Raw genomic sequence first — 15478 nt, 5'->3', positions numbered from 1 at the left:
TTCCAAACATTGTATTTATGCATTTTTTATGACGCATAAAAGACCTTTCACTAAAATAAACACCGAGCTTGCCAGGACTCGAACCTGGAATCTTCTGCTTCGAAGGCAGATGCTCGCGTTATCCATTGCGCCACAAGCCCGTTAGCTGTTTATCTAGATGCTATTGAAGCATTGCAATATTATAAATTTCCCTTCCGTTATACTCTAATTATCATCTTTAAATGTTAATACCGAGCTCGCCAGGACTCGAACCTGGAATCTTCTGCTCCGTTGCAGACGCGTAATCCATTGCGCGACAAGCCCGTTAGAGGTCGATCAAAATGCTATTGAGGCATTGCAATATTATAAATTTCTCCTACGTTGTACTCTAATAATCATCTTTATGTGTTTAATCCGAGATTGCCAAGAGTCGAACCTGCCCCAGTAGCAAATTACAGTCGGGCCGACTGTAAATATTTTTGGTCGGGCCTACTGAAAAACGAAAGAGTCGGGCCGACGGTTACCATGTCCAAGCCACATGCCAGTTTTTTCTCTATATAAAATTCTGGTCAAATTACTGCTTGCCGACTGAAAATTATCTACTTAAAATCTCGTCGGCATCTGGTCGTTTTGAAGTTTTAGAACCACTTTCCGGCCTTATTTCGACCACAAATTTTAATGGTGATTTATCGGCCTTTCCATGGCATGTGCCGCCCTAAGTCGACCATTTCAAGGCTAGTGGTTTAACTACATATTTCGTAGTATATTGTCTTGTCTCCCGACCGGGTTTTCTCTGGCATTTTTATTACTAACTTTACAGTCGGTAAATAGCCTAAATTTATCGACACCGACCTTTTTTTTATTGGTAAATTTATCACATTGTTTGCAGTCGGTAAATGATCCTTTTTTACTAAAAGCGACCCAGCAATTACTGCTCTTAACTTGCGGAAATACATGATGGAAAGTCAATAGGAATATTTTTCTGCCTAATGTTCCCCTCGAATACATAGAAACTGTTTTAATTTAAGTGTTTTCATTAACCATCATTAAGATGTATAAAGCTTGTGCTTTACTTCAAGCTCAATACATGCAGAAATGAAACTGTACCATCAATCAACACTACCCCATTAGTTATTGTAAATAAAAAGTAGGCAAATTTGAAAGATTTGATAATTTTTATTTTCAAAACAATGAGTAAATTATCTTCTTATTGCTTATTTTCTCGAAGTTTTCGTCCGCCTTATTGGTCAGCTTTGTGCTTAACAAATGCCTTCATTATTTTTTCTATTTCAAAGTCAGTTGCTTGAGAATGCTTCGCTTGTCTCCTTACGGCGCCTTTCAGGAAGGAAATATATTATTAATAATATTGTTTTACATTAGTGATAGAAATAATCATTAAACTTACTTTTAATAGCATTGGTCAATGTCAGTTCTCTGAAAGCTTCTTTCCCATTTGCTCCAATCCAATTAAAATTATCAATAAGAGGTTTCGGTATAACCTCGTACAATATCCTTCGAGTGGTATTTTTAACATTATTTCCACCCCATGATGATAATTTTCTTATCTGTCAAGGAAATTATTTGTGTTATATGTTTTAATATTATTATCTATAATAGAGGAGATTACAATTTTGTCACTAAATTCCCTATCAATCATTCGCTCCTCCAAATCTCTAAGTTGCGCGAGGGTTTTCAGTGGAAACTGAATATCACAAAGTTCAACATCTCTCATATTTTCCTCCTTTTCAAGCAGAACGGAAGAAATATGTCGCACAACAGCTGACATATGAGCAACTTGCTGTTTGAGGTCACTCAAAATCTAAAGAACTTCTTTCTGGAACCCTATTTTAGTCCGAAAATTAAGTTTTGGTTTCTTCTGTCCAAACCCCATTTACTCCCTAATTTATAGAAAAATTAGTCTGTTTATGCTTACTTTCTTCAGGTATCAGTTTACTCTGATTTGAAGGTGATTTATTTTGATTCTTATAATTGGATGGTTTTTCTTTCATAAGACTTCTACTCGAACCGCTATCACGAGGCCAAGATTTATTCACCCAAACTCTATTACCTTCATCCTCTTCACTATCACTGCTTAGACTAGAAACTTCTCTCCTACGTGCGATACTTCTACCTTTGAGGATAACAGAATTAGAGAATATTAACATTCCACGAGGGTTGCATTTCCAGCCTTAAATTTATAGAAATGTTTTTCCGACCTCCATTTACTGAACGTTACTTACTAATTTTGCGTTGCTTTGAACTACTTGAATCAGATTCAGTTTCACTTTCACTGATTTTTGGGCTACCTGTAGGTGTCTTTTCAGTTTCTTGCTGATCCTTTTTTCTTGAGGTTATTTTCTCAGTTTTTGAGGTAGTCCCGCCACGCTTTGGTATTCCATTATAGTCTTTGTTTGTTCTGGACTCGCAGAGACTACTATATTCATGTCGTTTTCTTTTATGATTTGTAACAATTGACTTCCGTGATGGGGAAGCAGACTGCACTCCATGTTTAGCGATTTTTATTGAGGTAAGTTTGCCTGGAAAATTATGGAAATGCAACAAAAAAAAATAAATTTTGATGCTCTTCCAAGGTTTTTTTTAAGGGTGTTAACAAACCTCACTCGCCCGAAAAATATTAAATTTTAATTTGTCAAAGCCCCGGGGTAAAGTATATTCAAAAACGTTTTACAAGCTCACCATTTTTACCATTTGATAGAACCTCAGTGTTAGTATCATGTGCACCGTTGTCAACCCCATAAACATTTTCTCCGGTAGATGGATCACCTAGCGCTCTGTCATCCAATGAATTCGATCCTTCAATTAAAGGAGATCTCTCAAAGATATCATTTTCAGCTGAAATAATTGTTAAAAATTAATATATTTTATTCAAATGCCTTTTAAAAACACCTTATTCTATTACCGTTCGTTCTCGAAATTTCTTCAACGTGATCATTATGTTGTGACTCAATTAGCTTTGCATTTTCACCTTCAGCTTCAACGGAATTATCATCTAAAAACGTGTTCATAATTAGATTTGAAATTATATTACTCTACTATATACACATTTTAAGAGCAAACCATTAAGTACAAGAACAGGAAAGAGAGGTGCAGCTGGTGGTTCATACTGAGGTTTATTTTTTCCTATTTTATTTGTTTTCAAAGGTTTTTCTTTAGTTATGGTTTCATATTCGTCATGTGGATACTCGATAACTGCTTTTTTGGCTCTACGTTTTTTATTAGCTTCTTCATTATCCGTGCTTCTATAAACTTCAGAATCATCACTCGATCTTTTAGCTTTATCTTGCGCTTTTTCATAATCATCTGAAGTTTAAAAACAAAAACCAAAAATTACATCCTCCATAGCATAATATAAAATCCAACTACTAACTTGTTGACAGAAGTAGTTCACAGTCATATTGTGGCCAAGTATTATCAGCTGATAATGAATTTTTCATAGCTTTGGAAAAGAAAGACGGTCCTCCCTTGCTAGGCATAAAGCATTTTTTTCCATTTTCTCGCAACCAGATGGAAAGAACAACTTTTATTGTATTATCATCAATGAAAAACACAACAGCATATTTCTGCGAGTCAGGAATAAAGCACAATTATTAGGTTTAGTTACGGCGAGGTATTATGTCATTCTTCACAAAATCTAGCCGAAAACAATTTTTACCTAAAATTTAATGTAACATCGGAATGACAGCCATTTCACCTTTATATGGAAGTGCAACACACTTTTGGCTAATAAATGATAACGGGAAAACGCTAACATTTGTAACTAGTTCAGAAGCTCTCACTATTCCAAGCTGCGTTGATTTAAGGGGATAGTCAAACAAATCCCTAAAGGATTTATATGCACGGCCAAAAAATAAAACTTCATCGTTCTCATCTTTAAAAATATTTATGATCCTAACGTAATCTCCATTTTTTAGCAAGAAACAAGAATCACTAGGAGAGATCGAAATTACAAATCTATCTGTTTTTATTTTTTTGAATGATTTGCCATTTTTGGGTAGATTTCTGCAGTGACTTGAACTGTAGCCGAAGTCGTGCGGGCTAATAAACTGTATTTCAGTTTTTGTTAAAAGCGAAGTTAAGTCAAAATTATCTTTCTCGCTCAATCTTTTGCAAATCTGTTGCAGGGGTTTATTAGGAGTCCTCAATTCTCTTTTGATAAAATGAAGTTCGTTTTCAAATGAAAATGCACTAAACCCGTCAAGAGCTCCGTATTTTAAAACGTCTAAATATAAGTGCAATAAGCTATGGACATTCATAACTACGAATTTCTCTCCATATAGTTTGGGTAATTCTTCCACAAACATCTTGATAAGTTGAGAAGCATAAGTACAATGTGTTTTGCAGAATTTTCGACTCGATAAAATGTAAATGGCGCAATGAAACAGTCTAAAATGCTTAAGAACATTCACTCCAAGAACCCCAATCAACACAACTGGGCTGGTATAAAGTAAAAACTGTCTTAATTCAGTTCCTTTCCATTTGTCAATGTGTTTAAGAGCTCTGGGCTTACGCGCAAATTCACTCGGGATATGAAAAATGGCACTTTTTAGCTTTTCCGATATTGTAGATATGTTTTTTTGACCCAAACGGATACAGAAAGGCCCTTGTCTCATCCAAAAATAGGCTAGCCTACGCATAACTCCTAAACACACAAGATGTAAATAATCATAGGGGAACTGGCTAACCATTCCAATATTTAGTTCCACCAAAGGACTGTGTTCTCCAACTGAGTGATGATCATCATCCAACTTGTCAACAAAAGACTTGTCAGTACGCATTTCAGAATCACTTCCTATAAACACCATGCGATTTTCCCTATGCTCTCCTTCAATAACGCATTTGTCACACGAACTATACCCTGTGTGTCCTTTGGTGCACTTAATGAATGATTTTGCAGGAGTGTCTAGAATAAAGGGACCTTTCAAATTAACTGTGTATACTTTTCCACCAAGAGGAAAGCCGTTCATTTCTAAATTTTTAAGCTCTTTTATAAAGTCCCCAAGGTAATCTTTCAAAGGACACGGTTTTGTTTGCCCGCAAAATAAGGCTACCATAAATGGCTTCCCTACAAGCCCGTCAGCGAAATTAAAAACGGAAACCAAAATTGGCCAAAAGTTATCTATTCCCACTTTTTGATATAGGAACTCCATCAATATTCACTGCTAAAGATATATCTGGTTCATAAGGATAATTGCTCATGAGAAATTTTGCAAGGCCATTTCTTATACCGAAATATACATATTCTCCTGATCCTAAAATTTTTATTTTTGACACCGAACTTTTAGTCTTTAAAATTGTTCGACTGTCCTTGGGTACTTCAAAACCATTTCTACGTAACAAAGCCATTAAATCATTCAGGGCAACATGGGTAATACGATTTTTTAAAGCCCAAATAGCCAAATCCGTTTGAAAATTTCCCGACTGCCTACTACCATCGTGTATTTCGCCAGTTTCTGAATCTGTATCATTGCTTTCAAAATTAACTTCATCTAATTCAGATTCTATCCCTTCATAATAATTATTATCGAGTTCTAATTCTTCTGATATTTCTGTGTCACTATACACTATCTCATAATCTCTATCAACAGTATAATTAGCCTCATCAATTTCAATGTTTCTATCATTCTCAGCCTCTTTTGACAAGCCAGAATTTCAGTTTTCATTATAAAGCAGTTGCTCATACAGTTGTTTGTTTACTCTATTTCGTTGCCTTGAAGATACGGCCTTTGGAATTGAATACATGTTCAGTCCTGTTTTGATAATGATAAGCATCAGAATTTTTACAACATTGCCGAACGTTCGCATCGTGCACGAAATGTTCTACCAACTACATAATGAAACCCCACTCTAGCTAAGAAATTTACCAAGAGAGGATGAAATAGCTTGTACTCTTCAAAAAAAAAAGGAATACTAGTAATAGTGGCAGGGAGCGGTGCTACGATCGAATTACCAAGACAATATAGCTCGTTTGCTTAAAATAACACTAAAATAGGAAAATGCCTTAACACTATTTTCTCGGAAGGAAGGAAAGACTTTCATATCGCTTATCTCCGCGGGGGGGGGGGGGGTTGTGACGTCATTATTGACATTCGAAAAAAATGGAAATCCAAGAGATTCACCAGTTCTTTACAGACCCTTTAAACCAAACCAGAGCAGAGCCTACCCTAAACTTAACGTAAACCAAACTCTCACTAAACCCTTACACTAATCTTAGCTTACCTAACTCTAACCAAACCATAACATAAAATGGATCTGGTAATTGTCCCCTATATGCTAAATTAGATAAAATATAACTCATTATAGAGCTAGGCTCAGTGAATCTTTTGTAACAATTCTAGCATACACGCCCAGGCTTAAACTTTCAAACACAACTACCAATATCGGCCATTTTATTTGTTTACTTTATTTGCACTCTACTTCAGAGAGAGTAACTTGGGGCATGGGTTGGGAATAACAGAAAAGTTTGACCAGTCCTGAAAAAAGGGTCGGAGATGCAAACTCCTTAACCTCTCTCCTCCTTCTCAATCGTAGGAAGTTAAGCTTATCTCGGGATTCGTAGAGTGGAGTAACGGGAAGAAATTGATCTGTCGTCTGCTACAAAGGCCAAATATGTGTACTGTAGCAGACGACAGGCGAATTTCTTCCCCTTTCTTCCTCCCTAGATAAGCCGTACTTCTGGCGATAGGGAATAAGGTGGATTGGTCAGACTTAAAAACCGGATGTTGCCCTTCTCGTTTAACGTCAGATCATTGATAAAGAATGCGCTTGATTAATTTTTTTTCACACTACGGGATAGGCAACTCAATATCTCGAACGATTACTTATTCTGTATATACTCTGTTACAGAATCGGTTGTCAGCACACGCAAAGCTAGGTCTCTCTCTAACCAACCTTTGTGCGTGCTGACAAGAGACGAAAAATTTCAGGATTTAAAATATCGGAGTGTCTATTTGTGCCCGGATTGCGGGCAGAAATAGCATAAAGGGTGCTAAATACGCCCGGGTTCCGGGCAGAAATAGCGGCCGACTAATGCGAGGCTAAAAGTGCCCGGGTCCCGGGCAGAAATAGCCGGCCCACAGTGGGCCATCTATATCTGTCGGGGGTCCTTACTGATGCAAACCCGGGCACAAATAGCGGGCCCACAGTGGGCCGTCTATTTGTGCCCGGTTTCTCGATTTTTGAGAAACCCGGGCAGAAATAGCGAGTCCACAATGGGCCCTCTATTTCTGCCCGGGTTCCCCGTTGCGGTAAACCCGGGCAAAAATAGCTGATGAATTCTTAATGGCTAGTTTTGCCCGGGTTTTTGGCTCATTATCAACCCGGGCAAAAATAGCGAGTCCACAATGGGCCGTCTATTTTTGCCCGGGTTTATATAATGTGACAAATACCCAGGAAGAATCGTTACGTTGTTTTGATAATGTGAAAAATACCATGAGAAGAACTGGTAGGAAACGTATTTTTAGCGGATGTATCCATCGTGTTCACACCAGGGGTCGGCCGATTTTGTTCTAACTCGGAACACTTGTTCCTAGGCCCAAATAATAGACTCATCTCGATTATTGGGCCATTCTTTCGAATAGCTCCTGACTTACAGCGATTTTAAAAAAAGACTGATTTTCACGTTTCGCCGATGCTAATTTTCATACCTTTCAGTAAAGATTTCATATTTAAATTTTGGTTTGAGATAGAATCAGTAAATTTCACACACTTATAGAAAACTATGTGGTGAAAACGCTGCCTAATGTTTCAAAAAGCTGCGATAATTACATCTCTCGTTATTGACACCCAAACAGGAATTTAAATTTTTCGGGGGGGTCAACTCAATGGCCCACAGCCAAAAAGGTGCAACTTCAATTCCTTTTAAAAACACTTTTTTAGGTAGTTAATAGCAAGGCCTTTCAGATAATATTAGTCTCAATATGACTTTTTGGGCCCTAAGAGGACTTTTCAAGGAAAAACCAAATCATCAAATTTGTCAAATTTTAAATTTTTTTCCTGAACTTTCAGTGACTTATTTACTTATTTTAAACTCATATATTTGGAAAAAGCAGTTCGCTAAACGGAGTGTCTATTTGTGCCCGGATTGCGGGCAGAAATAGCATAAAGGGTGCTAAATACGCCCGGGTTCCGGGCAGAAATAGCGGCCGACTAATGCGAGGCTAAAAGTGCCCGGGTCCCGGGCAGAAATAGCCGGCCCACAGTGGGCCGTCTATATCTGTCGGGGGTCCTTACTGATGCAAACCCGGGCACAAATAGCGGGCCCACAGTGGGCCGTCTATTTGTGCCCGGTTTCTCGATTTTTGAGAAACCCGGGCAGAAATAGCGAGTCCACAATGGGCCCTCTATTTCTGCCCGGGTTCCCCGTTGCGGTAAACCCGGGCAAAAATAGCTGATGAATTCATAATGGCTAGTTTTGCCCGGGTTTTTGGCTCATTATCAACCCGGGCAAAAATAGCGAGTCCACAATGGGCCGTCTATTTTTGCCCGGGTTTATATAATGTGACAAATACCCAGGAAGAATCGTTACGTTGTTTTGATAATGTGAAAAATACCATGAGAAGAACTGGTAGGAAACGTATTTTTAGCGGACGTATCCATCGTGTTCGGTTGTTATGATGGATACGTCCGCTAAAAACACGTTTCCTACCAGTTCTTCTCATGGAATTTTTCACATTATAAAAACAACGTAACAATTCTTCCTGGGTATTCGTCAGATTATATAAACCCGGGCAAAAATAGACGGCCCACTGTGGGCCCGCTATTTGTGCCCGGGTTTGCATCAGTAAGGAACCTTGGCAGATATAGACGGCCCACTGTGGGCACTTTTAGCCTCGCATTAGTCGGCCGCTATTTCTGCCCGGAACCCGGGCGTATTTAGCACCCTTTATCCTATTTCTGCCCGCAACCCGGGCACAAATAGACACTCCGTTTATTTAACTGCTTTTTCCAAATATATGAGTTTAGAATAAGTAAATAAGTCACTGAAAGTTCAGGAAAAAATTTAAAATTTGACAAATTTGATGATTTGGTTTTTCCTTCAAAAGTCCTCTTAGGGCCCAAAAAGTCATATTGAGACTAATATAATCTGAAAGGCCTTGCTATTAACTACCTAAAAAAGTGTTTTTAAAAGGAATTGAAGTTGCACCTTTTTGGCTGTGGGCCATTGAGTTGACCCCCCCGAAAAATTTAAATTCCTGTTTGGGTGTCAATAACGAGAGATGTAATTATCGCAGCGTTTTGAAACATTAGGCAGCGTTTTCACCACATAGTTTTCTATAAGTGTGTGAAATTTACTGATTCTATCTCAAACCAAAATTTAAATATGAAATCTTTACTGAAAGGTATGAAAATCAGCATCGGCGAAGCGTGAAAATCAGTCTTTTTTTAAAATCGCTGTAAGTCAGGAGCTATTCGAAAGAATGGCCCAATAATCGAGATGAGTCTATTATTTGGGCCTAGGAACAAGTGTTCCAAATTAGAACAAAATCGGCCGACCCCGGGTGTGAACACTCCCTGATACCACATGGAATGACCCAGATGGTATATCTATCCCAACAGTTAGGACCTTGAAATATCTTGGTCTTATCATATCTTCAAACCTCTCTTGGAATGAGCAGATAGCCCAACAAATCTCTAGGGCGACTGGTACCCTGGGAGCCTTAAAGCGTCAACTATATGGCTGTTACAAATCTGTTAAAGTCATTGCCTATAAAGCGTTAATACGCCCGCAACTGGAATATGCATCCGCAGTTTGGGACCCTCATACTGACAAATCTATCCACGACTTGGAAATGGTGCAGAGACGGGCTGCCCGTTTCACACATGGAATTCCCCAATATGACCGGTACACATCAATAACCCAGCTGATCGAAAAGTTGGACTTGCAGCCTCTAAGGACCTGGCGAGAAAATCATCGCCTACAGATTCTTTCGGAAATCGTCTTTAAATCTTCCCCAGCATTGTCAGCTCTGCGCTGACTCCTGCCCCACGCAGTGTCTCGGAAGCGGGCGAAATCAAAAACTTATATCAGGAATACTGTAGAACAAATCTCTATTACCAGTCTTTCCTGCAGCGCACCACCCGAGACTGGAACAAACGGAAGTTTCCAGACCAAGTCTTACACTCTCGGGAGAAAACCATAAACTATCTTAGAAATCAGTAAACCAGCAAATCCTGGTGTGATGGGCGACTTCGTCTTTTGCCGGGAAAAATAAACTTGAACTTGAACTTGAGTCATGGACTCTTTCACGAGAGCCTCCAACATCTCGTTCTCTTGTTCTTGAGGAACTTTTTGCTTTAAACGTTTGATTTTAATTATATTAGATTCCATTTTTTCCTCAATCATTTTAACTTCCATCAAATATTTCCTTTTATTTGCTTCTAAAAAAGCGTTTTCATTTTCCAATGCGTCTATTAAGCTTGGAAGTTGGGAAAAAGGGCCGTCTACATTTATCTTTGGCAATTTTGATATTCCTCCTATTTGCATAAAATGATTATTAACGTGATGAGATTTACCTGCGCTCGCTGTGGCTGACAATTGAAGCTGAAAGATCAGTCTCATTTGATGGTTTCTTCTCAGAGTTTCAACATTCGTAAAAAACCTCATAGAATATGGTCCATCTTTCAGCTTAAAATTCCACCGCCTTTACGAACCCTGAAATTAATATAGCATCTAACCTTGGACGCCAAAACGCGGTTCCAAAAGAGTTGAATCTCCGCAATGTGGGAACATTTTTAAATAATTTGAGGGCAGACACAAGGGCTTGGTCCATAATGCCTCTTTTTTGCAAGTGTTTTCGAAACACCGAACCACGCTTTCGGGTAAATGGTCGTGAAGATTAAAACCGTCTCCCTTGATCCCCTCTATAATTTTAGTGTAGTTAGCTATATACTTGTTCCGTTTTTTTGAAAACTTAAAATACTTACGAAGAAGCTTGACAATCAGGCCTACGATTGTGTAAACAAATGATTTCCGTTGTAGTTCTTGTTCTTCATTTAGGGAAAATAGGATGGCAAATTTCTTTGAGAAGTCGGAAATGGCTTTAAACCGCAACTTCCTTTGATAAGTCATATATTAAATACTTTAAAATTTCATAAAATATGACAATAAATAGCACTTCCTGATTTTCAAGAAAATAGTCTTTTTGTGGGGAAATGGTTCTCTGGAAAATGTCTTTCCAAAGAATGGAATTTCTGTCAATTCTGCAATACTCCTTATCAACTTTATCTCTACTTAGAAATAATTTAATGGAGCATTCTTTGCTTCCTTCAAACCTCTCCCCAAAAACATTGACTAAACTGTCAGTTAGTTCTGAAGCGGTGAAATATTTGCTGACTGGTAAAGGATTCTTGTAGTTCTCGTTCAAAATGCCCTTTACGGCCTCAATTGTTAAAAATGACATCCTGACCGTCCTGTGCGGAGCCAAATTGTAGAATGAGCTTATATCAGAATTGTCAATCCTTTATAAACAATTCAGAGTTCATCCGATACTGGGCGTGTCTACATCTAAGCCAATCGCACAACGCGTTACATAACCCGAGAATTATACATAATATCCTATGTCGACTCTGCTTCCAATAGGATGACTCCTCCCTATCATTTCCCGCCGTTTGAAATTACTTTTGCGACCATATTTTCCCGCCCCCTATTTATTTAAAACTTAATTATCAATTTTTGGTGAAAAATTAAATTGTTAGTAACTGAGTTACTTTCTCGGTTACTCAAGTAACTGGGCTACTTTATCGGTCACTCAAGTAACTAGTTTACTTTGCTATGTTACTTTCTCGGTTACTTTAGTAACTAGGTTGCTCCCTCGGTTACGTCAGTAACTAGGTTGCTCCCTCGGTTACGTCAGTAACTAGGTTACGTTCTGGGTTACTCTCCGCGAACTCCAGGCGAAAGGAAACTAGGAAGTAACTGGAATACTTAAGAAACCGAGAAAGTAAGCTAGTTTTTTTCTCGGATACTCTCCGCCAACTGTAGGCAGAAAGTAACTATGAATTTTTGATAGTGAAAAACTCCAGCACTTACTATTTCTGGTAAAGGATGAGTAAGATGAATAATATCAGTCCATACGATTTAGGAAGTAACTTTCTTGATGAAACGGTTAATCGTATGTACTTTCTCTTGACCGTCCTGTGTGCAGCCAAATTGTAGAATGAGCTTATAACAGAATTGTCAATCCTTTATAAACAATTCACAATTAATCCGATACTAGGCGTGTCTACATCTAAGCCAATCGCACAACGCGTTACATAACCCGAGAATTATACATAATATCCGATGTCGACTCTGCTTCCAATAGGATCACTCCTCCCTATCATTTCCCCCCTTTCGAAATTATTCTTGCGACCATATTTTCCCGCCCCTATATTCCCGCCCCTATTTATTTAAAACTTAATTATCAAGTTTTGGTGATAAAATGAAATTGATAGTATCTGAGTTACTTTCTTGGTTACTCAAGTAACTAGGTTACTTCCTTTCTGCGAGTGTAAATTACGTCTAAGGGAACACGGGAACCTACTTACGTTAAGTCTAGCTACTTCCCTTCTGCGAGTGTGGTCACGCCTAAGGGAAGACGGGAACCTACTTACGGTAAGTCTAGCTACTTCCCTTCTGCGAGTATAAAGTCTAAGGGTTACACGGGAACCTACTTACGGTAAGTCTAGTTACTTCCCTTCTGCGAGTGTAAAGTCTAAGGTAACACGGGATCCTACTTACGGTAAGTCTAGTTACTTCCCTTCTGCGAGTGTAAAATCTAAGGGAACACGGGAACCTACTTACGGTAAGTCTAGTTACTTCCCGTCTCCGAGGAAACCTACTTACCTTGCAGTTACCTTGGTAAAAAATGGTTTCCGTTAATAGAGAGTTTAAGCATCTTCCAAACGCGTACGTATAGGTTTGTTCGATAGTGTGAGGTACAGTCAGCCTAAAAGAAAACTTTCTCTCTCGCGACAACTTGTTCATTAATAAGCAGTCCAAATATTGGGTGTGATATCAATGAATTAAAACATTGCTGTAATATTTTTTAATACATTCGAATAAACCCTGTTTTTGACCTAGTCAACTAAGAGTAGTATGTTTCCAACTATAGTGGAGGGTTGCCAATGATGACATGAATAAACACAACATGAATGTTACGAATAATGTTTAGAAACCATAATTTTCTCTAGTAGTGGCGTCAAACCTCCATTCCAAGGCTGTCATTTAACTTAAAGGTTGAATGACATTTTTTTTTGCTCCGTTGTGTATGACGAGCTAGGGCTTTACAAAGCCTTACAGCTCCAAATCCGTGGGGAGATAAATTATAGACCTAAGAATTTTTTGGTAGCCAATTTGAATTGAGAAATCGAACGTAGGGAAACGACTTCTTCAGGAAGGGAGTTCCAAACGGGTATAGTTCTCCTGAAGAAAGAGTGCTTTAGTGGGTCTTTGCAGGATGGCGGGAGAAAGAGTTGGCGACTGTGACCGCGGGTATAGTGCGTGTGAGGGGAGAAAATAAAGTAGGTCTGATCGGAGGAGTGTAGGACACGAAAGAGGCTTATTAGATCCATGTATAGGTGCGCCGACTGGACAGGGGGGCCCAACCGAGGGAAGCGAGTCTGCTTTCGCGAGGTAAGTTGCGTAGAGACTTAGGGATTTTTGAAGCGCGACCCTGCACGTCGTTAAGGAGTTTTATATCACCACTAGAGGAGGGGTTCCATAGTTGGCAACCAAATTCAAGGGTCGGACGAACATAGCAGTTAAAAAGACGCGTAAGAAATCGGTGGGAGAGATTTGGAAAATTGGCTTTGATGGTCGCGAGTACCCCATTGGCGCGACTACATGTCCTAGCAATATGGGTGTGGAATTTAAGGTTATGGGAGACTTGCACTCCTAAATCACGACATTCGTTTACTCGACGGATAGGTTGACCACTAAGGTATGGAGAGCGTAGGTCTTCATCAGATTTAGTATACGGTTTATGGTTAGCAATTAGGACTTTTGGCTGTTGAAAGAGAGGCCATTACGCGAGGTCCAAGCCTCAAGCCGAGTTAGGTCGGACGGGAGGGTTTGGATACATCGTCATAAGAGTGGATCACACGAAAGATTTTGAGATCGTCCGCAAAGAGGCACAACTTAGAGGATAATTGAGAGGGGAGGTCATTTATGAAGATAAGGAACAGGAGAGGGCCAAGAACGCTACCCTGAGGGACGCCACTAGTAACTGGTAGGAAAGTATACTTAGGGAATCGCCAACGCGGACAGACTGAGTGCGAGCAAGTAAGTAGGATTTAATCCACTGGTAGATATTATTATTTATACCCAAAACCCTAAGTTTGGCCAACAAACGTTGGTGGGGAACCGAGTCAAAGGCCTTAGCTATGTCTAGATAGATGACGTCAACCCTATGTCCCTCATCAAAAGCTGAGAGCCACGTAGAAAACGCCGAAAGGAGGTTTGACTCTACAGATCTGTTGTTTAGAAAACCATGTTGCAACTTGCTTAGATGGGGGGTTATAAACTGTATGAGAGGCGTACGGATGCACTTTTCAAGGACTTTGCAAACCGTAGATGTTAAGCTGATGGGTCTGTAATTGATGGCATCGCTTTTGCTACCTTTACCTTTGTATATGGGTGTGACGTGGGCAACACGCCAGTCCGAGGGGAGGGTCCCTTCAGTTAAGGTGAGAGAAAAAAGGATTAGAAGAGGTTTGGCAAGCGAGGAGGCACAATTCTTCAGGAGGCGGTTTGGAATTCCATAAGGACCCGAAGCACTTTTTGAATCAAGGTTGCGGAGAATACGCTTAAGATCGACTAAGTTTGGTAGGAAATCAGGCATTTGAGCTATAAGACTTTGGGGTAATACAGTAAGATCAATGGGATTTGTATATTAAAGTTTTTGGTTAGAGTGTCATTTAAAGTGTTCGCCATGGCTTCATCCGAGTCGGTTTGTGCACCATTACTGAGCCGAATATTGAGACGAGTCGGGAGGGAACTTATTTGACGGCGTACGAAACGGTAGAAGGCACGTGGGTGTGTCTTGATTGTGGATAGTTTACGAGCATGGGACTGCGAAGTTGCTTTGCGTAACAGAGATTTGACTAGGCAGACTTGAGATTTGTAGAGGGGTCGGAGACGGAGTTGTGCGTTACTGTGGTTAGTGGAAATGGCGTGGCTCAGTTTCTTCCATAGTCGTTCTTTTTTGCGTATGGCACGTTTCGTAGAACGAGTAATCCAAGACCGGGAATGGCGCGACACAGAGTGATCGTAAAGCGGAATTGCCTGAGAGACACAAGCAAAGAGTTTTTCCTTAAAAAGCAACCAAGCCTCTTCGGTAGGCAGCTGAGAGAGAGTGGACCAGTCCGTAGCTGCCAACAGGGTGTTTAGTTTGATAAAGTCTCCCCGACTATAGTCGAAGTCACGAGTAAATTTGATAGGAGATAGTCGTGGGCTAGTCAATGGGTATACTGCGCAGAGCGTGACATGGTCACTACCACC

The 15478-nt window shown here is 39.6% G+C and overlaps 2 protein-coding genes and 1 non-coding gene across 3 annotated transcripts; all 3 read right to left on the bottom strand.

Moving 5' to 3' along the window:
• Positions 1-63: 63 nt before the first annotated feature.
• Positions 64-140, bottom strand: TRNAR-UCG (transfer RNA arginine (anticodon UCG)). Its single transcript has one exon. It is a non-coding gene; the product is annotated as a tRNA-Arg (tRNA).
• A 1079-nt stretch (positions 141-1219) lies between these two features.
• Positions 1220-1792, bottom strand: LOC149696160 (uncharacterized). Its single transcript, XM_089867498.1, has 3 exons — positions 1607-1792; positions 1385-1544; positions 1220-1314 (listed from the first exon to the last, which is right to left on the bottom strand). Exons 1-3 carry the CDS (start codon positions 1763-1765, stop codon positions 1220-1222), a joined length of 414 nt encoding a protein of 137 aa, XP_089723624.1. The 5' UTR covers positions 1766-1792.
• Positions 1793-10114: 8322 nt separating this feature from the next.
• LOC149696159 (uncharacterized) lies at positions 10115-11068 on the bottom strand. Its single transcript, XM_089867497.1, has 3 exons — positions 10924-11068; positions 10675-10860; positions 10115-10473 (listed from the first exon to the last, which is right to left on the bottom strand). The coding sequence occupies exons 1-3, from the start codon at positions 11066-11068 to the stop codon at positions 10115-10117; spliced, it is 690 nt and encodes a 229-aa protein (XP_089723623.1).
• Between the last annotated feature and the right edge of the window lie 4410 nt (positions 11069-15478).

The sequence above is a fragment of the Phalangium opilio genome, unplaced genomic scaffold (genome assembly GCF_054372755.1).
Source record: "Phalangium opilio isolate 3A_F unplaced genomic scaffold, DU_Popi_V2 ptg000022l_1, whole genome shotgun sequence".
In the NCBI taxonomy this organism is placed as follows: domain Eukaryota; kingdom Metazoa; phylum Arthropoda; class Arachnida; order Opiliones; family Phalangiidae; genus Phalangium; species Phalangium opilio.
The sequence above is the reverse complement of the archived record's forward strand: the minus strand, read 5'-3'. Positions and strand labels throughout refer to the sequence as shown.

Bases quoted from the DNA above. Each gene is read 5' to 3' on its own strand.
- LOC149696159 (XM_089867497.1), bottom strand. From the start codon at position 11,068: ATGACTTATCAAAGGAAGTTGCGGTTTAAAGCCATTTCCGACTTCTCA. The intron at 10,861-10,923 runs GTAAGTATTTTA...CTAAAATTATAG, and splicing joins CCTGATTGTCAAGCTTCTTC to AGGGGATCAAGGGAGACGGT. The intron at 10,474-10,674 runs GTTAGATGCTAT...TTATGCAAATAG, and splicing joins ACCGCGTTTTGGCGTCCAAG to GAGGAATATCAAAATTGCCA.
- LOC149696160 (XM_089867498.1), bottom strand. From the start codon at position 1,765: ATGTCAGCTGTTGTGCGACATATTTCTTCCGTTCTGCTTGAAAAGGAG. The intron at 1,545-1,606 runs GTAATCTCCTCT...TTTCCTTGACAG, and splicing joins GGGAATTTAGTGACAAAATT to ATAAGAAAATTATCATCATG. The intron at 1,315-1,384 runs GTAAGTTTAATG...CCTTCCTGAAAG, and splicing joins ATTGACCAATGCTATTAAAA to GCGCCGTAAGGAGACAAGCG.